This window comes from Bidens hawaiensis, unplaced genomic scaffold, assembly GCF_021521415.1.
Source record: "Bidens hawaiensis isolate Kalapana, Puna unplaced genomic scaffold, B.hawaiensis_p1.1 tig00025180_1, whole genome shotgun sequence".
Lineage (NCBI taxonomy): Eukaryota > Viridiplantae > Streptophyta > Magnoliopsida > Asterales > Asteraceae > Bidens > Bidens hawaiensis.
In genome coordinates this window covers 138,174-165,647 of record NW_027494005.1, presented here as the reverse complement: position 1 = coordinate 165,647, position 27,474 = coordinate 138,174, and the positions used below count along the sequence as shown (strand labels likewise).

Below are 27,474 nucleotides of genomic sequence, written 5' to 3'. Positions count from 1 at the left end.
TATAAGTTCAAATATATTATTATAAACATTATATATTGTATTAAACAGAAACTGAAAATGGAGAATGAGGAGAATGACTCATACCAGTGGTTGAATGATGGAGGAAAAGTTGTCCGCTGTTTACTTATTAATTGTGGACAATTAAAGCATCAAGAATGCTGTCAAACACAAATGCATGACAACTTGACACTAGCACAGCTAGAGTCCCAATTTTTGTTGTACTATTTCACGAAGAGTTGCAACTTACAACGTTCCATCCTACTCGTATATAAAAAATACGACCCCTGTATATAAAAAAATCATTTGGAATGTATTAGATACGAAAATCCAACTTCGTTTTCACAGGAAAGAACATCTTCATTCTTTGCAGAAAATTCCATATCCGATTACTAAGTTCCTATACACAACAAATACTTTAATCTGACAGTGAAACATATACAATTCAGAAAGCTATCCAATTCGATTAAAATGCAAAACCTACAGGCACGACACCCTTCAAATAGGCACCTTTATGAAGAGTCACAGTGGTTCACTGGTAACCACCAACAAGGAGGTTATAACCCTTTGTCAAGTACACGTGTGAAAACACGAGGACGACGGGGAGAAGTTTACAATCAGGTATTGCAAAATGTCAACGCCGAAGTTTGTCCAGACTTATAATTAAATAAAGCGGAGATTTCAAAGATTAGTATAACATTGCAACAAGAGCAAGCCAGCTAAATGGAATCTGTATGATGGCATGCGTGTTTGTGTCTATATATAAGTAGATAGACACACATACATACACACAAAACACATATAAAGATGATACTATATTACCAGTTACGTACAACTAAAATGTCCCAATTGTCATATTTCATGTTAATAGCTGTTTCACTTTACCTTGTCGGTTTTTCTGTTGCAAGCAAGGATAACCAGATCAGCAATCTAAACAAACTGATAAAATCTAGAAGATCAAGGAATCCACCACACGCAGAATCATGGACAAAACAAGATGTCACAAATTTATCTCCATTTTACACTATACCGCAACAGGGATCAATGGAAGCAGACAGGATTCATAAGCTTCCAGGCCAACCAGAAGTGGACTTTGAACATTATGCAGGATATGTAACAGTCGATCCAGACGCTGGAAGAGCATTGTTTTACTATTTTGCTGAATCACCGAATAACTCTTCAACCAAACCACTAGTCCTCTGGCTCAATGGAGGTAATATTATTAGGGTGTTATGTGGGCCGTGCTCAAAACAACATAGGATTAATGAGGCTATTTTACAGGACCGGGATGCTCATCCTTTGGATATGGAGCCATGGAGGAGCTTGGACCCTTTCGGGTCAACAGTGATGGGAAAACACTCTACCGCAACGATTACGCATGGAATAACGGTAATAATAAACTAATAACACAAATTCATTTCATTACTATTCTGTTTGCATTAATGATTATTATAGGGCAAAAAACTAAACCGTGATGAATTTAACAGTGGCTAACGTAATATTCTTGGAATCACCGGCTGGAGTTGGGTTCTCATACTCAAACAGATCTTCCGATTACACAACAGGCGACAAACGGACAGCTAAAGACTCCTATACGTTCCTCGTGAACTGGTTAAATAGATTCCCTCAATACAAAACCCGAGATTTTTTTATTACGGGTGAAAGCTATGCAGGCCACTATGTACCTCAGCTTGCTTCTCTCATTCTCGCAGAGAACAAGAAAACAAACCAAACGATTATTAATCTCAAAGGGATCGCAGTAAGTGCAAACTATGTTAATATGACATACACTTTAGAGAGTGTAAACTCTAATGCACTATCCGATTGTGCAGATTGGGAATGCTTGGATAGATGACACTACTTCTTATGAAGGGATGTATGACTATTACTGGACACATGCCTTAAACTCTGATGAGACACATGCAGGAATCGACAAGTATTGTGATTATGTTTCTGGAAATTTCTCGGACACATGTGAAGAGTATCAAAGCCAAGGAGACGATGAATATGGTGAAATCGACCCATACAACATCTATGCTCCATTATGTCATACTGATGCACAAAAACCTGGATATCCGGGATCTGTAAGTCAATTATCATTACATAAACAATACATGCATACATACAGATATGATTAACATCTAAGTATCCAACACTTATTACTTGAAAATAAATTATATTTTCACATGATGTTCTTCTGCCTACTAGATCAAGTCTTTTGATCCATGTTCCGATGACTATGTATACGCCTATCTGAACCGAGCAGATGTGCAAGAAGCTTTACATGCTCGAAATACCTCATGGGCAGCTTGCGGGTACCTCTATTTTCTAAATTTGCATACTAGCGTGATAAACACAAGGGCTTCATTTCACATGATGGTTAGAGGTATGAAGGGGATGCCTATGGGTGGCAATCATGATCCATTGTTTAAAACTTTAAATAATGGCTTAATTTGGGCAAAACTAAATTGTATATGAGTTGATTTGGGTCGCCTTAATTAGTCAACAGGCCAAAGCGGGTCACCTTAAACAAATCAAGGGTCAAATTGGGTTAACTTAAATTACTCAACGGGCAATTATTATTGAACTTACAACTTAAATGAGTTAGCACCACCCAAGATCATTGTTTGTTTTCATATACTTGTCACCGCCACTATCGTTGCCACCACCACCACTGCCACGACACACCAGTGCCACCAAATCCACCACCAGCTCCCTTGTCGCCACCACACAATTACCACCGTCGCTGCTCCACCACCGGCACACCCATCGATGGGCGGGTGGAGTGGGGTGGGAACATTTTTTAAAACAACTCAATTTGACCCAAGAGTGGTGGTGGGGGTGGTGTGAGGTGGATGGGTACGTTTTTTCTAAAACAGCTCATTTCAACCCGAGGTGGGGGTGCGGTTCGGTTGGGTACTTCCAGATTGATACATTTTCAAAACGGCCCGTATGACGCGAGCTCATTTTGATTAGAACCACCCGAACCAACCCAACCTGCCCAGTTTGCCAGGCCTAAGGATGACTAACAATTTTCCTAATATATGCGTAGTGGTGTTGGATGGACAGACAGCCCAACAACCATTTTGCCTACTATCAATCAGCTGGTTGAAGACGGTATTGTTGTCTGGATATACAGGTGAATCGTATATTAAACTAGTTCTAGAGAATCTATGTGCATGAAAAGAAACATAATATTGATCTATAATGAATCTACAGCGGGGACATTGATGGAGTGGTCCCAGTAACATCCTCAAGGTACTCTGTAAACAAGTTGAAGATTCCAGTAGTGATCGGTTGGCGACCGTGGTACAATAACAAAGAGGTACACAACAAATACTAACCTAAGTGTTAAAATCATATATTATGAAAATAAAACTAGCATAACTGATGTAACAAATTTGATAGGTTGGAGGATATGTGGTAGGCTATAGAGGATCAATGTTACTGACCACAATAAGAGGCGCGGGCCATGAAGTCCCAAGCTACCAACCAGAAAGAGCATTAGTCATGATCTCATCATTTCTTCAAGGGGAAGTTCCACCATCTTCAATAGAATAATCTGGACACAAACAATAAAATAATAAATGGACTTGATTTAACTGTACTTCAAGTTCTTATGAGATGAAGAGAGTAGCAATGGAAAGATTTGTGTTCGTTTCGAAACGTGTTATTACCTGAAATGCAGATTTTTTAACAGCTCAAATTCTTGTGACTGACATTGAGCCCACCATTGTTCAATTATGTAACTTGCTATGAAATATAACAAAAAATTCCCATGGTGCGCAGAAACATAAGTTCAGATTACATTTGTTATTATTTTCCCTTTACAATACGAGAATATAAATCGAATCAAAACTACCTGATTACAGTTAATTAGAAAAATAATATGGAAAATTTACAAACAATTACAAAAATCCAGCTTTGTTTTTCACAGGAAAGAACATCTTCATTCTTTGTAGAAATTCCATTTTATCCGACTACTGATTTCATATACACATGAAATACTTTATTCTGAAAGTGAAACATTTACAATTTAGAAAGCAATCCAATTTAATTGAAATGCGAAACCAAAATGCACGACACCCTTTCGAATAGCAACTTTTATGAAGAGTCACAATGGTTCAATGGTAACCACCAACCGGAAGGTTACAGCCCTTTGAACCATCACCTTTTGACAACCACAACTCTCCATGAGACTAACCTAAATTTTGTGAACCAATTCTATGTTTCTAAAACTCAACCCAAAACAATGAGTTTTTGTTATTTTGAAAATATTCCCAACACGGATCAGCAGGTAGAAACGGGTTCGGGTCAACTTCTATATTCTTTAAAGCAATTGTTAAGTATCCGAATGTGTTGAACATAAGGCTTTGTCAAATGTCAAGTACACGTGTGAAAACACGAGGAGGTCTGGGGGAATTTACAATCAGATATTGGGAGAAGTTCACAATCAGATATTGCAAAACGTCAATGCTGAATTTTATCCAGACCTATATTTAAATAAAGTGGAGATTTCAAAGCGCAGTACAATGATCCTAGGAAATGACATTGAAACAAGAGCAAGCCAGCTAAACGGAATCTCTATGATAGCATGTGTGTATATAGATAGGTAGGCAGATATACATACACAGAAACGTATGTAAAAATGATACCAAATTACCAGTCATGCACAACCAAAATGACACGAATGTCATACTTGATGTTAATAGTCGTTTCACTTTACCTTCTTGGTTTTTCGGTTGCAAGAAAGGCTAACCAGATCAGCAACTTAAACAAACAGATCAAGTCGAGAAGATCAGGGAATCCACCACATCCAGAATCATGGACAAAACAAGATGTTTCAAATTTATCTCCATATTACACTATACCTCAACAAGGATCAATGGAGGCAGACAGAATTCATAAGCTACCAGGCCAACCAGATGTGGACTTTGAGCATTATGCAGGATATATAACAGTTGATCCAGATGCTGGAAGAGCATTGTTTTATTATTTTGCTGAATCGCCCACTAATTTTTCAACCAAACCACTAGTCTTGTGGCTTAATGGAGGTAATGCTATTAAGGTGTTAAATGGGTCGTGTTCAAACTTCAAACAATGCTTGTACAGTTGATGCCATGATCATAGAATTAAGAGCATTGACTTTTATTACTTCTACAGGACCGGGATGCTCATCTTTTGGATATGGAGCCATGGAAGAACTTGGACCCTTTCGGGTCAACAGTGATGGGAAAACACTCTACCACAACGACTATGCATGGAATAAGGGTAATGACACAACTTCATTTCATTAGTCTATTGTTTGCACAGGCGTAAAACAGAAGGCTAAACTATGATGAGTTGACAGTAGCTAATGTAATATTCTTGGAATCACCAGCAGGAGTTGGGTTCTCGTATTCAAACAGATCTTCTGACTACAAAACAGGCGACAAACGGACAGCAAAAGACTCCTATACTTTCCTCGTCAACTGGTTAAATAGATTCCCTCAATACAAGACCCGGGATTTCTTTATTACAGGTGAAAGCTATGCAGGCCACTATGTACCTCAGCTTGCTTCACTCATTCTCTCCGAGAACAAGAAAACAAACCAAACTGTTATTAATCTCAAAGGAATTGCAGTAAGTAGAAAGTATCTATATTGATATGATGACATATACTCAGGAGACTCTAAGCACTAATGCACTATCTGATAGTGCAGATTGGGAATGCTTGGATAGATGAGATTACCTCTTATGAAGGGATGTATGACTATTACTGGACACATGCCCTAAACTCTGATGAAACAAATGCAGGAATCAACAAGTACTGCGACTTCGTTTCTGGAAATTTCTCGGGTAAATGTGCAGAGTATATGGGCCAAGGAGGCGTTGAATATGGTGGAATCGATATATACAACATTTATGCTCCATTATGTCATGCTGCACAAAAACCTGGATCCCCAGGATCTGTAAGTCTCTGATTCATTTACGTAAATATGATATTTAATTGGGTATATAAAAAGTCATCATGTAAATAAATCAGAGTTTAACAGCATGAAGTACTTCTACTAGGTCAAGTCTTTTGATCCTTGTTCTGATGAATATGTATCCACCAATCTGAATCGAGCAGACGTGCAAGAAGCTCTTCATGCCCGAAACACCTTATGGGGATTTTGCAGGTATCTCTCATTTCTAAATTTACATACCAACACTATAAACACAAGGGCTTCGCGTGACAGTTAGAAGTAATACTGTAATAAAGTGTATGACTAATCACTTTCCTAATGTGTGTTGTGCTATTGGATTTGGATGGACAGACAGCCCAACAACCATTTTGCCTACTATTAATCAACTAGTTGAAGACGGTATAAATGTCTGGATATACGGGTGAATCCCAATACTGACTAGTTCTAATGAATGCGTGTACATAAAAATATACAAAAAATTGATCCTTAATGAATCTACAGTGGAGACACTGATGGACGGGTCCCAGTAACATCCTCAAGGTACTCTATAAACAAGTTGAAGATCCCGGTAGAGGTTGGTTGGCGACCTTGGTACTATAACAAAGAGGTACACAGTATTCCAAGTTTCCAACCCACAACCATATTGAATGCTAACCAAAGTTTCACAAACAAATGGTATAAATATAAATATAAAATTACCAAAACTGATGTAACAAATTTGATAGGTTGGAGGATATGTAGTAGGCTACAGAGGATCAATGGTACTGACCACAGTAAGAGGCACGGGCCATACAGTCCCAAGCTATCAACCAGAAAGAGCATTAGTCATGATCTCATTATTTCTTCAAGGAGAACTTCCTCCATCTTCAATAGAATAATTTGGACACAAACAATAAACGAATTAAACTTCAATATATAATAAATAATGACTTGATATAAACGCACTTCAAGTTCATGAGATGAAGAGGGTACCAATGGAAAGATATGTGTTCAGAAGCTTGTTGCCTGAGATGCAGATTTTTAACAGGTCAAATTCTTGTAATGGAAATCTTCTCCATTTATGTAACAAACTAGCTAAACAAGAAACATACATATGAAAATTAACAAAAAATTTCCATGATGTTGCATTTATTATTATTTTTCCTTTACAAGAACATCAATACGAGACTAAGAAGCAAAACTGCCTGTTACGGTTAATTTGAAAAATACAATGTTGATTTACAATATGGAAATTTACAAACAATTACAAAACTATGCTTCCTAAAGATGCTTCTCGCTGAACATTGATTGGAGCAAAACCTTTCTGCCACTTGTCTACTTCTCATGGTGCGATTAGAGATGTTTAGAAACATCAGCTCTCATAATAACATGTTACCTCAAAAACAAGATGCCCCAAAGATTGGTTTTAAGCCTTCAAGATTTGATTAGGGGCAAGTAAAGCATCAAGAACGCTGTCAACCCATCTGCCAAACACAAATGTATTATAACTCCACAGAAGCTCAAGTAGGGTTCCTAAAATTATATGAGAGAGAAATTATAAATTATTACCCTTGAAGAGAGGGGTTGGATGGGTAGTATATGTTTCTCAAACCCAACTTTCTAGCAGCTGAAGCAGTTGTCTCACCGATGCATGCAATGGAACCACTCCAATTATCTGGTTCGGGTAAAAGATTGACCCAAGCACTGTTTGCAAGAAAAAGATCAAAATATAAAACCTGTGTAGCTGATATACAACTTTTTAACACAAAGAAACATATCATCAGATAATGAAACAAACACATTACCGAATTGCAGAAGGTGATGCAACTGCAACTACAGAAGCAGAGAGTGCTTGCTGAAGAATCATTTGATCCACATGTTGGACAGGTTCCTAAAACACATTGTAAAATCAGAACTATAGTTGAATGGTACACTTCAAAACCATCTAGCATTTAAGATATGTACCGTTGTGTATGTATTCAGTCTTGTGACAATAAAACCACGTTTAGAAAGGCCTTCCTCTGAAATAAACAACCCATGGTAAGCTTTTAGTACAACTTCAAAAAGAAAATATGAAGAAAAAAAGGCCAATTCTATTGAGCTTTTATTCTAGCTAATTCATATCTATTTGTACCAATGATTTATGACAATCCCTTGTACTACTTTGCAATACAATGTTTAAATAACTTATGAAGACAAAAGCCTATGAAAACAAAGCACATACCTATATCATTACTAGCTTTTGCAGACGCAGGATACAAAACTGTGTATTTTTCATTTCCGTGTTTTGGCAGCTCTAAAGCAAGAACCTTGCCAGTAGCTGCAAATGAAGAACATAACGATAAGCATCTTCCTCTACAGTTAATAACTATGATTTAGCAAAGCGGTGGTTCACCACCGCCTTCCTTAGTTACAGGCGCTAATTTAGGAGAAAAGTCGGCCTTGCTTATTTTTCTGCTTGATTTTCTTTGATTTATCACTTAACCAATTTAAAAAACTTACCTAAAAATCTAAAATTAATTGGGTTAACATAATTAAAGAGCACGATTAACCGAGCTTGTGATCAATTCTCAATTTCTCATATTTTTTAATTTTAATTACTGAAGATGCATCCTTTTCATAACTGAAAGTTTAATGTAGTGTGTTTTATTTACTAATTGGCATCATGCAACAAGTTAACATGTTTTTAAACTTTTATTTAATTTAGACTGTTGTTGAATAAGCTGTCATAACTTTTGATTGAAAATGCTCAGATCATTCGTTTTTGAATAAACTGTCTGCTTTGATGATATATGTTGGTTATTTTGGGATTTTAGATGATTTTGGTAGTTTATGCTAGAGGATTATGGCATGAAATATATTGGAATTTGAAAAAAGTGATACTTTCCATTACAAAATATTTTTGAAAGTTTTTATTTAAGTGCACTTTTTTTTCGATGCCCACGCTTTTTTTGCGCCTAGGCCCTCGAGAGGCCTCTGCGCCTTGAGTGCGCCTAACGCATTTGATAACTATGATGTATACTAAATAAATACTTTTGAAATTTGAATGTAAACTGGAGAAATGTATAGACACCTTTTGATGGAGTAAATGCAATATCAATTAAGTGCTTAGACAAAGAAGCAGCTTCATCAAACATGCTTGCTGTACCAGTTCCAACTACAGCTACCTTGACACTTGGGGTCCCAGCAGCTCTGAGATTGCATACGAAATAATAAGAAGTCAATTCAATGGCATGTGTAATAACCAATAAATGATGACTACCATAACCAAGTAACACCTATATCACATGTGATTTTTGGAATATAAATCCTCCTTAAAAATGAAAAAGATGAGGATCTTTGACTTTCTGACACAGATAGCAACATGCAGTACATAATATTTATGACAGGTTATAAATTATATATCACTAAAGTGATCTTTATGCCCTATAATATTTAACAGTAATTTGAAATAACTAACAAATTGAATACAAGCTAGGATAGTGTGGAAAACCATGAACAGAGTATATATTAAAAATAATAAATAATAAAAAAAGAACATTAATCGAAAGTCGTGGATCTTATAAGTAAAAGATCAACAACACAGAATACAAACAAATAAACAAAAAAAATGCATACTTAGTAGACAAGAGATTTTTCAACTTACTTCCAAGCTTGAAGAAACACTAGAGCTGCCTCGGGTGAAGTTATGATGATCCAATCAAAACTAGTTGCTGACATCCAAAAAACCATAAAAAGATAAGTTAACAATGTGCAAATCATGGGAGTCATAATTTATCAACTGTAGAAGAAGAATAAGTTAACAACTCAAATCAAGAAGATTGACTTACCACTCAATAGGGAAACAAGTTTTTCCAGATCAGGTAACTGTGTATGCTGAATTAGTGGAAGCTCCAAACTGTCAATCCCATGTTTTTCCTATTTAACACAAATGACTAATATAATGTCAAAAACTTTAAATGATTTAAGGTTCTACGTTGGCATTCCACATTGTTCAATGCATAATACACTCCTTTGGTCCTACATATGTTTCTACAGTTCAGCAGGTCAAAAGATTGCAAGTTCATCATCAGTTGGTACTAATACTTACTAAAAAAAGTTGATGAAGAAATTTTAAACTATAGCCTTCGGCCAAAATAGCAAAATCGTAATAACAAACAAATTCCGAATTTGACAAATTTAACATAAATATCAATATTTACATGACAATGTTATGTATAAATAGAAAACAAAGAAACCAAATCTACATATATAATGACCCCTCATAGTTCAAACAGACAAAAGATTCAGCTCACGATTCGATAAATATGCATTAGGTAATTCAGTACATGTCTAAAATACATTAGGAAACAACTCCTCGAGATTCAAAAAGACATTAATAAATCATTTAAAATTGCTACTTAAATTATGCTTATAGAGATTGGCAAACTTTGTAATTTGTTTCCTCGAGTTGAGATTAGTGAAATGAAGCTGATATTTAAAAAAAAAATTGTTCCTCTAGAAACTATAAATCACCAGTCAATTTCTCTACATTCATTGATTTTTAAAGACTAAAGAGCTTAATCTCCAATTGATAAATCTTATTGGGTGAGCAATAACCGAAACTGAACTGCAAAACCAACGAAATTGAACCAAAATTAGCCGATTAACTGAAAATCGGTTATCATTTTCTTGTGTTGCCTCGGTTAACCGAACCAAACCATAGCATTCATGTTTCCATATATTCAAGCTTACATACTTCCATTTCATGTTTTATACCTCTATTACATGTATTTCTAAGCAAAAATTTTATCCTAAGTTTTGGTTCTGGTTTTTAGTAAGCCATAAACAGACAAAACCAAAACCAAGATGTAAGCCAATGATAACAACAAAATACATGAAAAACCGAACCAAAAACCGACAAACTAACCGAATTATTGACTCGATTAACCCGATTAACCGAAAACCTATTTGTTAATAAACCAGAACCGAACCGAACTGAAACCTGCACACTCCTAAATTTTGCATCAGTAAATAAATACCTACACCAAATTATCAACATGTAAGCCAATGATAACAACAAAATACATGAAAACCAAACCGAAAACTGACAAACTAACCGAATTATTGACTCGATTAACCGAAGACCTGTCTGTTAATAAACCAGAACCGAACAGAACTGAAACATGCACACTCCTAAATTTTGCATCAGTAAATAAATACCTATACCAAATTATCGACATGTAAGCCAATGATGACAACAAAATACATGAAAACCGCCGAACCGGAAACGGACAAACTAACCGAATTAACAGAACCAATTAAACGAAAGCCTATCCATGAATAGCCTAGAACCAAATAGACAGTGCACACTCCTAAATTACGCATCAGTAAATAAAAAATTACACCAAATTATCGACATGTAAGCCAATTATAACAGCAACAGTGTATATAAAAAATTAAGAAATAGAGAATATAACAAAATGCATAATAAAATGAGTATTAAAAAGGAAACAGAAATTTACCAGAGCAGTGATGAGTTTATCGTTTTTGCCGCGTTCTCTCGTAACAACAACTCGCCGATTCGAAGACGAATTCTCCGAAGATGATGAATAAGAAGCTCGGAGCTTGAATGTCTGAAGCAAATATGGTCGGCGGTGATCGTGCGACGGCGATTGCGGAGGAGGAGAGAGAGTGGTGGTGGAGAGAGAAAGCATATTGCGGTGTAGTGGTGTTGCCTGGTTATACATTTGAGACCAACCACCTGTTCAAACCTTAGTTATTTGGTGTTTTCCCTTAGGGCTTTAGTCTCCACTTAATTAACTTCTCTAAGTTTAAAAAAAAAAACATTATATATAGATATATTATAATGGATAAAGTAACTATAAAGTAATATAATGGTGTCGTGATAAGTTTGGTTGTTACTAAAGTATAGATCAAAATTTGTAGTAATCAATTTTTTTTCTTAACAATTATCATAAAAATGCCTCAAAATTTTATTTCGATTTAGCTCTCTGCATTCGTTGAGCCGGACCTGGAGGAGAATTCCAAAAGCAGCGACAAAAATGTAAAACTTTTTTATTTAGAGTTTTTTTACTCGGTTTAATAAAACTTATTTATTTGTGTAATTCAATTCCTTGAGTGTTCTTCTAGTGCTATCCAATAATTTAAATTTTATTAAAGAATGATTTAAAATTATTATTATTTATGAACCACAAAGATTCATCCATTGGAATACGTTGGATTGGTTAAATGTATGCATATTTATTGAGTGTGGCAACTAACTAATAAGATTACTTTTTCTTTACTTTTTGTGTCATAAAGATGAAACATAAAAGCTGAGGGACTGGTTGAAGAATAAACGCAAAGTCTGTAGACTGAAATTGTGTAGCCATCGTTACACTCATTTCAATAATTGCACTCCTTTACTATTTAAAGAAAAACACGAAAAGACGAGGCAGCAACCTTGCTTCATCCGGACCGTTTGTTGATCACAAGATCTTTTCTTTAGACCATCCACATGACTCCTTCACGCCATCACCGTATAGAGATGAGTTCGGTACCGAAAATACCGATCCTGAAAATCGCCAAATTTTGGTACCGGTACCGAAATGTTCGGTTCGGTACCGGTACACCGCTATTGAAGGTAAAAATTCGGGAAATACCGGTACCGTACCATACCGGTACCGGTACCGATCCCGAAACTCAAAACTTTGGTGCCGATTCGGTACTGATGGTACCAAATCGGTACCGATTTCGGTACCGGTTCGGTACCGGTACCAAGTGCCAAATGCTCATCCCTATCACTATATATGAAACGAGACTTCGAAACTTCTCTCTATAACGTACCACCGTGGTTTATCGCCCATTATTATATGCATATTAGGGATGTTCTTTGGGTTCGTTTTTCGGGTTTTTCGGGTTGGGTTCTTCATGTTTCAAGGTTTTAAATCATGACCCAAAACCCAACCCAAATCTCTCACGGGTTTTTCGGGTTCGGGTAATTCGGGTTCGGGTTTTTTCGGGTCAGGTTAATCGGGTTTTCGAGTATCATAGAATACAAAAAAAAAATAATAAAAAACCACAATGCTAAAACAACATATTCTTTGCTCGTAACGTAAATCATCAAATAATAAACCAACATAACTTGATAAAACAATTCAAAAGAAGAGTAAAATTAACTCAAACCATAATCATCTTCAATCGGACGTGAATTGGTTGTTTGATTACGGTTGCTATTAGTAATAACGGAAAACATAAATTAACAAAAATCAATCCATAATAGTTAGAATGACAGCAGTCGATTAGGGCCAGATTCTGATAACTTAGGTGGATAAAAGTTAACATATTATACCAAATTTTGTTATTTTGAGTCATTTTTATACAATTTTCACCGATCTTTGACATCTAAATTTAAATTTCTTTTTTTTTTTGTGATTCACGCGATTCTCACAAAGACCAAGTATATTGGGTCAAAATTGAAATTCCTATTTTGCCTAAAAATATTTTTAATTTCAAAACTAAAACCTTATTCGGGTTTTTCAGGTTGACCTGAAACTTATAAATCAAACCCGAATTACTTCAGTTTGGGTTAGTCTTTCTCAGGTTCGGGTTTTTCGGGTCAGGTTAGTTCAGGTTCGGGTATGGGTTTTCTCAGGTTGGGTTTCGGGTAAAATTGACAGCCCTAATGCATATATATGTACGTGTGTGTGTGAGAGAGAGAAAATTAAAGCATGCAAGCCCCACCACTTCCCTCTTTTTGGGCGGTATCCCAACATAACCCCAACCCAAATCGCCACCCCTTATGTTGCCCCTCAGTGGCGTTTGGGGCTTTGTTGCCCCCCTACGCTGCCCCTTTTGTTGCCCACAGCGACCAACCTTAGTGTGATCTAGCGGTCTGATTGCATGTGCGATAGATGATAAGACTTCCATTAATATGTTCTCCTTGTACTAAAACTTGGCCCCATCATTAGATGTAGGGATGAGCTCGGTAGGGCTGGCAATTTATACACAAGACACGAATACACGACACGTACCTACACGACTTTAACAGGTAACGGTAAGGCCTTAACAGGTTTCGTGTACTAAATAGGTAGACACGAATTTACCTGTTAATTTTCGTGTCTAAACAGGTAAAATACATGTTTACCTGTAAGTACCTGGTTAGATTTTTATAATTAAATCTAAATGGTTAGATGTTTACCTGTAAGTACCTGGTTAGATTTATATATATATATATATATATATATATATATATATATATATATATAATATTATAATTATAAACTATTATTATCCATTTATCCCCAAACCCTAACTCCCGTTTCCACTTTCACTTTTCCACTTTCACGTTTCCAAACCCTAACTCACTTCTCCGTCGCCGCCGCCACTTCTCCGCCCAAACCTCTTTTCGCCCGCCGCCCTTCTCCAGTGATTCCTCTGCCACCACTTCTCAATCGGCACCAATTCCTCACCGGACTTTCTCAGTTTCTCCTCTCCATTGTCAGAGCCGCTACCGCCCACCGGTGCTTCCTTCTACTTAGTAATGTTGCTTGATAAAACTATATGAATATGCCCAATTGTCCATATGATTAATATGACTAATTGACTATACTTATTTTGTGTGTAGGTTTGATTGTTTGCTTGTTTGGAATTGAAGATTTGAGAAGAAAGACCAATTGGAGCTTGGAAGTTTGGAACTTGATGTTGTTTGATTAGAATTCGGATGTTTTATTTTAAGACTTTTATAAACTTTCAACGACTTTTGTTTGCTTGTTATTGTTTGCTTCTATGGTTTTTTTGTCTTAAAATTGTTAAGGATCATGGATTTATGTTTTATTTTAAGATTTTTATGAACTTTTGACGACTTTTATTTCCCTAAACAGGTTGTCAAATATGTGTTACTAAACAGCCCTTATCGTATATTATCTTGTATTATCGTGTATTACAGGTATTAACAGGTTCGTGTTCGTGTTTAGGATACAGGTACACGAAAAGTTTTCGTGTCGTGTACATATATACCCATTTCGTGTTCGTGTCTTATCATGTACGGGTATACACAATATGCCAGCCCTAGAGCTCGGTACCGACCGATATTGGTAGCGAAAATCCAGATCCCGAAAATCGCAAATTATTGGTACTGGTACCGAAATATTCGATTCGGTACCGGTATTTCAATACCGGTACCAATACCGTATCGTCACGATACTCAAAACTTTGGTTACGATTCGGTACCGACGGTACAAAATCGGTACTGGTACCGATTCGGTACCATTAACAATCGGTACCAATACCGAATTTGCTCATCCCTAGTTAGATGTGCTGTAACATCTAGGATTTTTTTCGAAACTGTATTCTTTGCGTATAACCCGACCCAGAAATATTTTGGATCACTATTATTAATCAAAAATCAAATAATTATAAATATTTAAGTTTCTAATAATTCACTTGAAGCCCTTGTACTTTAAATAGTGTTTAAATCTTATTTATATTATCAAAAGTTCATAAAAATGCTCAAAGACCAAAATACAGGGACTAAATGTAACGTGTGAAACTTATCCCCCATACCCTCCGGAGCGCCGTGCGACGGCAAGCCTACCTGCTGGCCGCGCAACGGGTGGCCCCACCGCACCCAATCTTGGTTCGTCTTTGTTCGTTAACTCGTTTAAGGTATAAAATCGTTTATTTTAGGCATATTAGAGAGAATTAAGGACCAGGTAATCATAATATAACTAAAATACAACTCTTAATTCGTTTTACGTTATCCAAGATAAGATCTTTATGAATCTTTTGGTGATTCTTTCCTTAAAACGTATTTACTTGCTTAAACGGGCCAAAAAGCCCATAATTAGTTTGTTTTAGCTATTCCTATATAAACACATCATAATTCCCTTTTGTAAACTTTAATCTAACCCTAAAGAACATCCTCCAGCCGTCCCTTACCTCTTTTCATCCTCCAACCCTTCGGTTTTTGCATATTCGTTAAAGATTCAAGACTTGTCGTTGACTTTGCAAACTCAATGACCTTTGACTTCCGTTTCTCATCAATCCTTTCACTTTCTGGGTAAGTTCTAAACTATAAAATCGTTCATACATATTCCCTAGTCAATAAACTTCAATCAATTTCGGTGGTTGAAGGGTGTTGACTGGTCAATTGCTTTAAAACCCGTTAAAGGGCAAAACAGTCAACAAGTTTGACTTTGTGTTTTCTCATGCTTCTGGTCCGGATTCAACGTTCTGTCCAGAAGACTTTTATTCTCGTAACGTGATTTTAAGCCTACTGCCCAAAACCGACTTCCGACTCGCTGTTCGGATTCTGGTCAGTACCAGCTCGCTTAAACGTTTAATTCAACATAACTGGAGTTCTACTCATCCGTTTGGATTGATTCCAGCGGCATTAAGTTCGTTTTTATTTATAGTTTCATATCACAAAGTTTCAGGTTCTTATCATTTATCTCGTTTGACGCATATTGGACGACTCGCTTATCCGTTTACTCGTTTATTCTTAATTATACTCGCTTGCCTTTAATCTAAGGTGAGTTTTATCATTCCCCTATTTTACTCGATTTTCATAAACGTTTTGGGGACATATGCATATATCATACTATACATACATATCTATATATACATACATATCAAAAATAGCAAACGTGTAATTATGTGTGATTAATCAAATCTACTTGTTATGTGCTTATGTGTTATTGTATTCATTCGTTTGACATATCCCCTTGGATAGGGTTCTCATTCTATTGACCACCACCGAATTCGCTTGGCAACGGTCCTATTCTATTTATATGCTTATAGTTGATTTACTGGCGCCCGATTCGCTTGGCAATGTTTAATCGACAAATTACATGCTTATGGTTTGATTTCATTGCCGCATTTATTACGTTTTGCTTATTTACCATATTAACATTATTTTGGTGCCAAAACTTGGTGGTAAACTCACTCAACATGTTTGTTGACAAAAACTCCATTTTCTACGCATATGCAGGTTGTTTGAAGTTGAAGTATAAGCGCTTAGAAAGACCTTAGGGTTATAATGAAGACAAACTTGGATTTAAACTTGTTATATTTATTTATTTGAATTGTTTTTGTTGTATTCTATTATTGTGTGTATTATTTGAATGAAATAATTAATTAGATATTGTCATTTATAATTATGATAGTATCTTCGAGCTGTGAGCAATTGGATCACGCCCCGACATTTCCGCCTTAGGTTGGGGTGTGACAGATTGGTATCAGAGCCGAAGGTTATAAGATAGGTCGTTAGAAATGGTCCTAGATATATGTTAGGAACCCTATACGTGCTTATCTAAACTATCTTATGTGTTATTTAATAAATTGTTTACAGTTTGCTTAGATTAATTATTTATATTGTATTTATCTTGTTTATTTGTTGCACGCACACACAAATTCTGAGGTTATACCTCAACTTTCAAAATATTTTTAAATCCTCTTAATTATAGTAGATTATCTTTTATTGTGGGAAATTCCTTAAGAATTCCCGTGTTTTGCTCTTTTACCTTGAAGCGTGGGGGTATGACAAATCTCGTACAACCACATAACTTTAAGTGGTACCCGTAATCGGCTAAACGGTTACGTGGTAAACATAATCGGCTAAACGGTTATACTTACAAATTTTTGTTTTAAATTATTTTAAATGCTTAGTTGGGTGAAAAATCCATGAAAATCCATGGGCACTCCAACTATTCATTTCTTAAATAATTTTTGATTTGATTTTTGGATTGGAACATATCGTCCGGGGTGGTTCCCGAGATACACCAACTACTTATATTTGATTCGTTGATTCGATATTTAGTTGAGTCGGTTAAATGCCATGTAACGCTTATGGTCCGAACAACTCTATTGATTCGATAGTTCGTTAATTAGTTGGGTCAGTTAAATGTCATGTACACGCTCATGGGCTGACTAACTCAATTGTTTATTACACGTTATTTGAATTGGGCCAACAAATTGCCATGGAACGCTCATAGGAGGCCAATTCACAAACTTTATGTAATTTATTTAGTTGGGCCATTCAAATTGCCATGAAAAGCTCATGGGAGGTCAACTCGTTTGATATGCTTTGTTATTTTAATTTTAGAAAATTCTATAAAGCATTATTTACTTAAATGCTTCAAACTCATACATATTATTTTAAGGGAAAATCTCATAGAATAGTAACCAACTTTCAAAAGTGTTCTAATTAGGTCACTGATGCATATTTTCCCCAAATCGGGTCACTAAATCTTCAAATCAAGTCTCACCGATTTTTGTGTACGTCAAAAAGAAATTGATGATAAGATGTGGGTGTCGGAATTTGCAATATATGTAGTTAAATTTAAAAATTTTAAAAAAACGTTAATTATATTAAAATTTAAAAATAAAAAATAAAATTCACGTCGCCACTCAACGTCAACTTCAAAAAAAAGATAAAAAGATTTCCTATGCGAAACAGAAAAGAAATTGGCTAAAAAAACATGTTAAAACTTTTAATTTAATCAAACATGAAAGTTGAGTGACCTAATTGGAACACTTTTTAAAGTTAAGTGACCTAATTGAAACACTTCTGAAAGTTGGTTACTATTCTATGAAGTTGCCCCTTATTTTAATTCTTGACTCGTCCTCGAGTCTTCACTAATACTAATACATATACATATGCATCCCCATTATTTCATATCAACTCATTCCCACAACTTACCCATCATTTCATTAAAGTTTCATCCTTGGTCCTCGTGGAATGTTTTCCCTAGGAAATCATCGTAATCAAAGCATTCACCTGCGTCTCGTGATTGATGTTCGACTACTAGAATCGAAAAGGAGTGCTGCTGTATGCTATTAACCAATTAACCGCTAATCTCGACAAAACTAAAATACACCGAACAACAAATCTTATACTAAATCATGTCCGTTAAAATATTAATTAAATTTTATTTTCATATTTATATCCATATCCACAAACTATAATTTTCTAAAGTACATTTAAATCCTTATCCTCAACTTTAAACTATAAATATTTTATTATCTCTTGTTTTTCTAAATATCATGATGGTTTTCACAACTTATTTTTCACTTTATAAATCTTTATTATTAAAATTCAGTTATTGTAAATTTTATTATTATTAAACTAAATTATGTATTCTCTAAATTTAATTTTCAATTTTAAATTAAAAAGTTTCATTAATTAATTTAACTTTTATTATTAAATTGACCTTTTGCTTGAACATTCATCGTAAATATTTCAACTCCCTACTTTGATTTTTTTTGGAAAATTTTGAACGTTTTTAAATGATAAATTCGTAGTTGTTAGAATAGTCAAGGTGGTTCATGCATTTCTACCCTCGCATATATCTCAATTTATTATATGCTTCACTTTAATTTAGAATTTATTATTTACTCAAATTTCCATTATTGATAATTCAAATTACTTACTTCCTAATATTTATAACGATTTTATGAAAAAGGAAAAATCCACAAGTTCTCAATTTAATCTAATTTAATTACCTACTTTATATTTTATCTAATTCTAAAGGTTTAATTGGAATAGGATTATCTCGGTGGTTCGGGAATATCCGTTTCCCAATTTAATCTGTTAACAATTTAATTCAAATACGTATATTTTCGCATTATGATTAATATTTAAATTATTAACTATTATAATATTTTAGAATATCTTAATCGAATTAATCTCATCTCAAAATCACAAACTTGAAAGGCTATAATTTTATATTAACTTCTCTTAATCTCATAAGTACTTAAATTAACCAAACTCGACTCACTAAAATTTTTGTTAACGATGTTTAAACTTATATTCTCGATCTTAAGAACTTCATTCCTAAAGAATACGATATTTAAGGACTCCGTATGCCATTAACTATTTATTATAAATTAAACCTTTGCGTAATCCATCCCCTGAATAAAATTTCTTTATCGAAGTTAATTTATTAGGATCTTGTATCTCCATCTCATTTCCTTAATCTCGATTATCACAATAACATCTGTTTCACCAAATCTATTTTCTTCAATGTGCAAAATTTTACTTTTACAAGCAAAAGAGATTTTCGAAATCTCACGGTTTTACTAATTCAACTCAAACATTTATTAATTATAATTTGAAATTTATATATATAATTTATCAAAACATTTGTTTCTTACAAAATGATGGTTTTAAATATCTTATAACCCACATGATGAAACGAATTATGCGGACCATCCGACGATAAGAGTAATTATGGTCTCGAACATAATTATTCAAGTCCTCGCATGGAAATCATAATACGTACAATATTGTGTCATGATTTAGAACCTAAGACAGCTTGGGTAGCGTTACAAATGATGAGATGATAAGGACATGATGGATACGCCCGCTGGTATATCATATATATATAAGTGCCCTTATCGGATTGTCATTCGAAGCGTTGCTTCGGTTATTGAAAGTTTTATGTTATGATATTTCCCTTAAAAGTATAAATTATTTTCAAAACGATAATATTTTGGTTTTCCTTAATTTCGGGACGAAATTCCCTAAAGTAGGGGAGACTGTAATATCTCAGATTTTTCGAAACTGTATTTGTTGCGTATAACCCGACCTGGAAATATTTTGGATCACTATTATTAATCAAAAATCAAATAATTATAAATATTTAAGTTTCTAATAATTCACTTGAAGCCCTTGTACTTTAAATAGTGTTTAAATCTTATTTATATTATCAAAAGTTCATAAAAATGCTCAAAGACCAAAATACAGGGACTACATGTGACAACGTGTGAAACTTATCCCCCATACCCTCCGGAGCGCCGTGCGATGGCAAGCCTACCTGCTGGCCGCGCAACGCGGTGGCCCCACCGCACCCAATCTTGGTTCGTCTTTGTAAGGCCCCGTCACCGGTAACCCTACTTTCGTGTTGGATTTACTCATAAACGCAGTTCTAAATATCAGAGTTAATTAAAACATTCGCGGAATTTAAAAACTTTCATAAAACATTTCATAACAAAACACGTCTTGTCTTAAAACATCATTTTGTCTTTCAAAATAAACGAAACATTAAACTTAAACGTCTTGAGTCTTTCGATGCCAGCCTCTTATTCAGTGCCACGTGTCTTCTCAAGCGAGCTGCCTCATCCTACTCACCTGCGTGCATACTAAAAGTCAGCTACGCTGAGTGAGTTCTAGTTAATCACATAATCATACAATACATTCTTACATTTCATACTTAACCTCTTAACTTTCTTTCATAGACACCTAAGTGCATATACTTTCATTCTTACCTTCGTACTTTCTTTACATACATAATCATACGTTTTAAAGAGCCTTTCGCCCTATAACCTCACAGATATTATAAGGGTCTGGTCCCTAACATCACAGATATTATAAGGGTCTGGTCCCTAGCATCACAGATATTATAAGGGTCTGGTCCCTAGCATCACAGATATTATAAGGGTCTGGTCCCTAGCATCACAGATATTATAAGGGTCTGGTCCCTAACATCACAGATATTATAAGGGTCTGGTCCCTAACATCACAGATATTATAAGGGTCTGGTCCCTAGTTCTCGAATATTAGTAGGGTTCGATTCCCTCTTCGTTACCATACAACCATACATCATACCTCAAGTATTATTAGGGCTCGGTACCCTTTTCGTAACCATACAACCATACAATCGTCTTTTCCTTCTTTTATTAACTTTATTACATTCATACACATAAACATACATATCATACTTACCTTATGCATAGCGTTACAACCTGACGGTACGTGCAATATCCGAAGATCGTTCACGTACCATCAAGCAATCATTCATACATATCACATATGGCATACACTTATCACTTAGGATAAATGTATTAACAACACATCGAGTATGCACACAGCCCCGAAAACATAACAAGGAATGGGGCTAGAAACTCACCTGAACACGGTTACGTTCACCGTTAATCGTAATCCCTTTCTTCAGTTGTGCACGGCTGACTGTATAACGAGTATACGTATCAATTAACTATCACTGCTCATATTGCATTTCTATCTTTATATGACCCACAACGAACGGGGGTCCGGGGGCAGCGCCCCTGGCAGCGGGGTCTAGGGGCGGCAGCCCCTAGCAGGGTCCAAGGGGCAGAGCCCCTGGCTTAACACATTTTTCATTAGGTTTTTAATTTATTTCCTAATCGAACTTGACTTTAAGCGAAGTTAAACCTTAGGCGAACTTAGCTTTAAGCGAAGTTAAACCTTAAGCGAACTTAGCTTTAGGCGAAGTTATCAGTTAGGTGAACTTGGCCGTAAGCGAAGTTATCAATTAGGCGAACTTGGCCTCAGGCGAAGTTACCAGTTAGGCGAACTTGGCCGTAATCGAAGTTATCAATTAGGCGAACTTGGCCTCAGGCGAAGTTACCAGTTAGGTGAACTTGGCCGTAAGCGAAGTTATCAATTAGGCGAACTTGGCCTCAGGCGAAGTTATCGCTTTGAAGGCGAAGTTGCCCAGTTCAGCCGCTGTTTGGTTTCTATCAAGCATTTTTGGCGATTTTAACACCCTTGTTATGGTTCGACATCACCCACTACGCTCCCCAACCGTTTTCGGTCGTATAAACACTATAAAGCTTGGATCTTTAAACTTCAAAAATCAAGAATCATACCTTTTTGTGCTTGTTTGGATCTCGTTTAACTTGTTTAATCACAACTAATCGCTCACTCTCTCTCGGATCACGCTTGTTCCTCTCCCTCGGCCGCCGGCGGTGTGTGTGGTGTGGGTGTGTTTTGGAGTGTTAGAGAATAAGATGGAATGAGTTATGTTTTAGGGTTTAGGGGATATTTATATCCCTTAAGCCCATGGACCTAAGGCCCATTCTCATTTAACCCATCTCAATTAATCTAAGTCCATGATCCGCTCCTTTCTCGATATTAAATAATCAATAACGCGAAATCACTAAACATGACTTTCTTTATTCAACCTTAAAATTTTAGGATGTTACAGTCTTCGTTCATTAACTCGTTTAAGATATAAAATCGTTTATTTTAGGCATATTAGAGAGAATTAAGGACCAGGTAATCATAATATAACTAAAATACAACTCTTAATTCGTTTTACCTTGTCCAAGATAAGATCTTTATGAATCTTTTGGTGATTCTTTCCTTAAAACGTATTTACTTGCTTAAACGGGCCAAAAAGCCCATAATTAGTTTGTTTTAGCTATTCCTATATAAACACATCATAATTCCCTGCTGTAAACTTTAACCTAACCCTAAAGAACATCCTCCAGCCGTCCCTTACCTCTGTTCATCCTCCAACCCTTCGGTTTTTGCATATTCATTAAAGATTCAAGACTTGTTCGTTGACTTTGCAAACTCAAGGATCTTTGACTTCCGTTTCTCATCAATCCTTTCACTTTCCGGGTAAGTTCTAAACTGTAAAATCGTTCATACATATTCCTTTTCAATTACCTTCAATCAATTTCGGTGTTTGAAGGGTGTTGACTGGTCAATTGCTTTAAAACCCGTTAAAGGACAAAATAGTCAATAAGTTTGACTTTGCGTTTTCTCATGCTTTTGGTCGGATTCAACGTTCGGTCCAGAAGACTTTTATTCTCGTAACTTGATTTTAAGCCTACTTCCCAAAACCCGACTTCCGACTCGCTGTTCGGATTCTGGTCAGTACCAGCTCGCTTAAACGTTTAATTCAACATAACTGGAGTTCTACTCACCCGTTTGGATTGATTCCAGCGGCGTTAAGTTCATTTTTATTTATAGTTTCATATCACAAAGTTTCAGGTTCTTATCATTTATCTCGTTTGACGCGTATTGGAGCTCTTATGTATCTTACTAACTGTACAAGACCTGACATTTCTTTTGCATTTAATTTGTTAGCAAGATTTAGTTCAGGCCCTAATAAAAGGCACTGGAACGGGATTAAACACATTTTTCGATACCTTCGAGGTACTGTTGATTTAGGCTTGTTTTATCCTAACGATTCAAAAGAAGGGTTAGTTGGTTATGCAGATGTAGGTTATTTGTCTGATCCACATAAAGCAAAATCTCAAACTGGATACGTATTTAAGAATGGAGGAACTGCGATTTCATGGCGTTCACAGAGGCAAACACTTGTTACAACATCTTCAAATCATGCTGAAGTTATTGCACTGCATGAAGCTTCAAGAGAATGTGTATGGTTAAGATCTATGTCACGACACATATTGACCTCTAGTGGACTAGAGAAAGATCGAAGTCCAACTCCTATCTATGAAGATAATGCAGCTTGTGTCTCGCAGATGAAGGATGGGTATATCAAAAGTGATAGAACAAAGCATATACCACCAAGATACTTTGAGTATACTCGGGACCTTATTAAAGACAATCAAGTTGAGATGAGATATGTCCAATCCAGCAACAACTCAGCTGACCTCTTCACAAAAGCACTTCCCACAGCAACATTCCGGGAGCACGTTCATGACATTGGCATGCGCCATGTACAGAGGATGTAACACCTTATATATTGCAACTTGAGGGGGAGCTACAAACTGCACTCTTTTTCCCTTAGCTAAGGTTTTTTACCATTAGGTTTTTCTTTAGCAAGGTTTTTAAAGAGGCAGTACTTCAAGACCCCAAAGTTTGCAAAGTGTCATCCAAGGGGGAGTGTTATGAATATCTATTTCACAATCAAGATTTACCCATCTAGATCTTACAAGCAAGTGGATGAGCACTTTGTCAAACTTATTGATAATGTACCATACTACATGACCATCAAATAGTTAATCATGTTTAGAATAAAGCTAATTTTTTGTTGTATAAATACTAGCTCAATGTAAAGGAGAAAATGCACCTCATACATACACATTATAAGTGATACATTTCACTACTTTATCTCTTTGCTAAATTTTCTAAAGTTATCAAGTTTTAGCACTAATCTTGTGTTAATTCTTGTTAAATCATAACAAAAAACATTTTTTTTCTTATTTAAAAAACGTTGTCTTACTTGTTTTTAAAAAATGTTTTTTTTCTATAATTGTTTTAATCTTTTTGGAGAGTGGTTTAATAAAAATAAAATTAAAAGATAGTTTACATTCTTTTAAAAAAAATCAAAGTATTTGTTTTTTTTTTAAAGAAAAGGGTTAAATAACATACAACTTGATAAACAAATTTAGCTCTTTTCTCAGGTAACATTAATCTCATGTGCCCGAATCTAACAAAAAAAATCAAATTGTTTTGAACACATTTTATAAGCAAAAATAAAAATAAACTAGCTAAAGAAAGTACACAAAACTTTTTAATACATGTAAAAAAAATAAACAAATTTTTAATAAGATTGTAAAATATTACTAGTTTGTCATCAATGTTGCATTAAATAGCCAACTATGGTTAAGAGATTTATGTAACGATGGTGAGTTGGTGTAACGACATATGTCGTCAATGATCTGACATAATGTGACTGCTTCGTTAGACAAAGTCAATCTCGAGTTAAACTCAACATGCTTGTGAACTGTTCACGAACTGAGCTCGAGCTTTAGCCATAGATTTTGTTAAGAAAAAACAAAAGTTAAGTGAGTATAGCATTCCGACTAATGATGATAAGATTTTAGTATTCAAGATTCATCCAAACACAAGATTCTAAGTTTTTGTTGATGAAATTTTATTGCAAAGAATGTACTTTGGAAACAGGAAACTTATGTTGCTATAAGGTAGTAGAGATAACACCTAATCAACGCTGTTATATTTTCATAGAATAGTCCCTTATTAGCTCTAGTTTAGTTATTTTCTTGTGTATCTTTGGCAATAAAAACCAACCACCGTATGTATGTCTACTATCTAGAAATACAGCATTTATTCAATTCCATTATATGGAGCTTGATTTGCTCGGACAAGCCACAATCGATTATTCATCCTCAAGCCCTAAATCTTTTTGAACGACCAACATATAAAGTCCGGCTACCCTGGATAATCCAATGGTAAAAGGTATCAACGATGTGATCAAATTAGTTGATTATGAAAGAGCAAATCATGCTTGGTCAATATGTTGGAATGATTCTCTACACAATTAGCTTGCATATAATTTATATTAATAGTATCCCTATATATTAGTCATTGTGTTGTATTTATATCTCTCATTGTAATTGCACAATTAGCGGTTTCATAATATATTCAAAACGTTAATAAAAGCACCCCATACGCCCACGATAGAAGACAACGCTATGTAGCCCAAGCCCACCATCACCTGTTACGGTCAAAAACCCATTGCCCAAAGGCTTACTGTTGTAAAATCTGGTTGGAATCGGATTCGAACTTTAGACAGTCTCGTGCCCAAATGATATTCTTACCTTAACAATGTGGGATAGGAGTGATAAAACAAACTGATTAAGCAAAGCAAAACCGATAAAACCAAACAGATTTAACAGACACAAACCAATAATTGACGATACTATTTTATTTTATTTGTAACACAAAAATCACTGGTTGGTTTCTTTTATGCCTCACTCCAAAACCAAACTGCATCGAACCAAACTATAAAATTAGACCGCACCAAACTTGTTTTGATGCTTATTATTGAATTTATATCCCAAATTTTATAATTTTAAGCAAACATTTCACGACTAAATTCATTAATAGGTGGGTAACAAAATTTTAGGAGTTCTAGGTTCAAATCCATTAGTTTAGCTCAATTTTTCAAAATCAAATATAAAAGCGAAAACTAGCCATAGTTTATCCAAACCATACTTAAATCAACAAACTTAAATCAACCATGTTTTCAAAATGAAAAACAAAACTTTGATTTTGGTTTAGTTACACCCCAAAACCAACCAAAAACGGTTCATACACATCCCGGTGTGGGATGAAAGCGTCCGCTTTATATCCATTTTTCCTAACAACGTTGTTATTTTTCATTTTAATGCGGGGCACATATTTGTTCCTAAGACCTCATGAGAAAGAAAAAAATTTGATTCTAAAAACATATGTAGGGAGATTGGTTAGTTTCTAGTTCTATATAAATTAAGCTCGAGCTCATTTTGTTGACAATTTTTCAAGCTCTAGCTCAACTTGAATTCAATTTGTCACTTCATTATTAAATATTTAATTACTTTATCATAAAATATTTTTATTTGGTAAAAACATATTTATTATACAAAATAAAACTATTATATTTATGTAATAAACTATTTGTTTAGATGAGCCTAATCAAACTCAGTATATAAAGCTCCGACTCAAGCTCATTGATTATATGAACTTTAACTTAGGCTGAGTCCGGCCTCATTTCGAGATTTTAGTGAGCCACTCTCAAGTAGCTCATGAGCGTCTTGTCTCGCTTACACTTCACACCCTCTCATGATTTAACTGCATTTCTAGATTTAAATAATACAATATATTTTGAAAGATGATTATTATGACTAAATAAAAAAAGTTGTTTTTTCACCAAAATCTCTATATCAACCAACTAATGGAATCTGAGGGACCGTGACCCAAAATTTAGACCCCACAAAAAGGGATCATACATTGCACAAATTATAATCCATTTATACTATCCATATTATAACTATTTGCATTTGGTTTATTGTTTTTAGAAATTTTGGTGTGTTTGTGCATCAATGG

At 35.1% G+C, this 27,474-nt stretch overlaps 3 protein-coding genes across 3 annotated transcripts; 2 read left to right on the top strand and 1 right to left on the bottom strand.

Annotated features, from left to right (window-relative positions):
- The first annotated feature begins 803 nt into the window (after positions 1–803).
- Positions 804–3,582, top strand: LOC143571006 (serine carboxypeptidase 1-like). The gene is made up of 8 exons (XM_077056521.1): positions 804–1,210; positions 1,279–1,386; positions 1,485–1,756; positions 1,830–2,081; positions 2,206–2,312; positions 3,050–3,136; positions 3,217–3,322; positions 3,406–3,582. Exons 1-8 carry the CDS (start codon positions 805–807, stop codon positions 3,556–3,558), a joined length of 1,491 nt encoding a protein of 496 aa, XP_076912636.1. The 5' UTR covers position 804; the 3' UTR covers positions 3,559–3,582.
- Positions 3,583–4,678: 1,096 nt separating this feature from the next.
- On the top strand, positions 4,679–6,963 carry LOC143571009 (serine carboxypeptidase 1-like). The gene is made up of 8 exons (XM_077056524.1): positions 4,679–5,051; positions 5,161–5,268; positions 5,348–5,619; positions 5,700–5,948; positions 6,052–6,189; positions 6,236–6,366; positions 6,447–6,552; positions 6,671–6,963. The coding sequence occupies exons 1-8, from the start codon at positions 4,679–4,681 to the stop codon at positions 6,821–6,823; spliced, it is 1,530 nt and encodes a 509-aa protein (XP_076912639.1). The 3' UTR covers positions 6,824–6,963.
- Positions 6,964–7,137: 174 nt separating this feature from the next.
- LOC143571008 (uroporphyrinogen-III synthase, chloroplastic-like) lies at positions 7,138–11,626 on the bottom strand. Its single transcript, XM_077056523.1, has 9 exons — positions 11,429–11,626; positions 9,755–9,842; positions 9,571–9,637; positions 8,998–9,116; positions 8,149–8,244; positions 7,890–7,945; positions 7,730–7,815; positions 7,494–7,628; positions 7,138–7,408 (listed from the first exon to the last, which is right to left on the bottom strand). Exons 1-9 carry the CDS (start codon positions 11,618–11,620, stop codon positions 7,351–7,353), a joined length of 897 nt encoding a protein of 298 aa, XP_076912638.1. The 5' UTR covers positions 11,621–11,626; the 3' UTR covers positions 7,138–7,350.
- Between the last annotated feature and the right edge of the window lie 15,848 nt (positions 11,627–27,474).

What these genes read in the sequence shown, in the direction of transcription:
- LOC143571006 (XM_077056521.1), top strand. Translation starts at nt 805, where the DNA reads ATGATACTATATTACCAGTTACGTACAACTAAAATGTCCCAATTGTCA. An exon ending in AACCTGGATATCCGGGATCT is followed by an intron (nt 2,082 to 2,205) that starts GTAAGTCAATTA and finishes TCTGCCTACTAG; the next exon opens with ATCAAGTCTTTTGATCCATG. An exon ending in CGTGGTACAATAACAAAGAG is followed by an intron (nt 3,323 to 3,405) that starts GTACACAACAAA and finishes CAAATTTGATAG; the next exon opens with GTTGGAGGATATGTGGTAGG.
- LOC143571009 (XM_077056524.1), top strand. Translation starts at nt 4,679, where the DNA reads ATGACACGAATGTCATACTTGATGTTAATAGTCGTTTCACTTTACCTT. An exon ending in AGTCTTGTGGCTTAATGGAG is followed by an intron (nt 5,052 to 5,160) that starts GTAATGCTATTA and finishes TTACTTCTACAG; the next exon opens with GACCGGGATGCTCATCTTTT. An exon ending in AACCTGGATCCCCAGGATCT is followed by an intron (nt 5,949 to 6,051) that starts GTAAGTCTCTGA and finishes TACTTCTACTAG; the next exon opens with GTCAAGTCTTTTGATCCTTG.
- LOC143571008 (XM_077056523.1), bottom strand. Translation starts at nt 11,620, where the DNA reads ATGCTTTCTCTCTCCACCACCACTCTCTCTCCTCCTCCGCAATCGCCG. An exon ending in TGCATTTACTCCATCAAAAG is followed by an intron (nt 8,245 to 8,997) that starts GTGTCTATACAT and finishes CTTCATTTGCAG; the next exon opens with CTACTGGCAAGGTTCTTGCT. An exon ending in TCCAACCCCTCTCTTCAAGG is followed by an intron (nt 7,409 to 7,493) that starts GTAATAATTTAT and finishes TGTGTTTGGCAG; the next exon opens with ATGGGTTGACAGCGTTCTTG.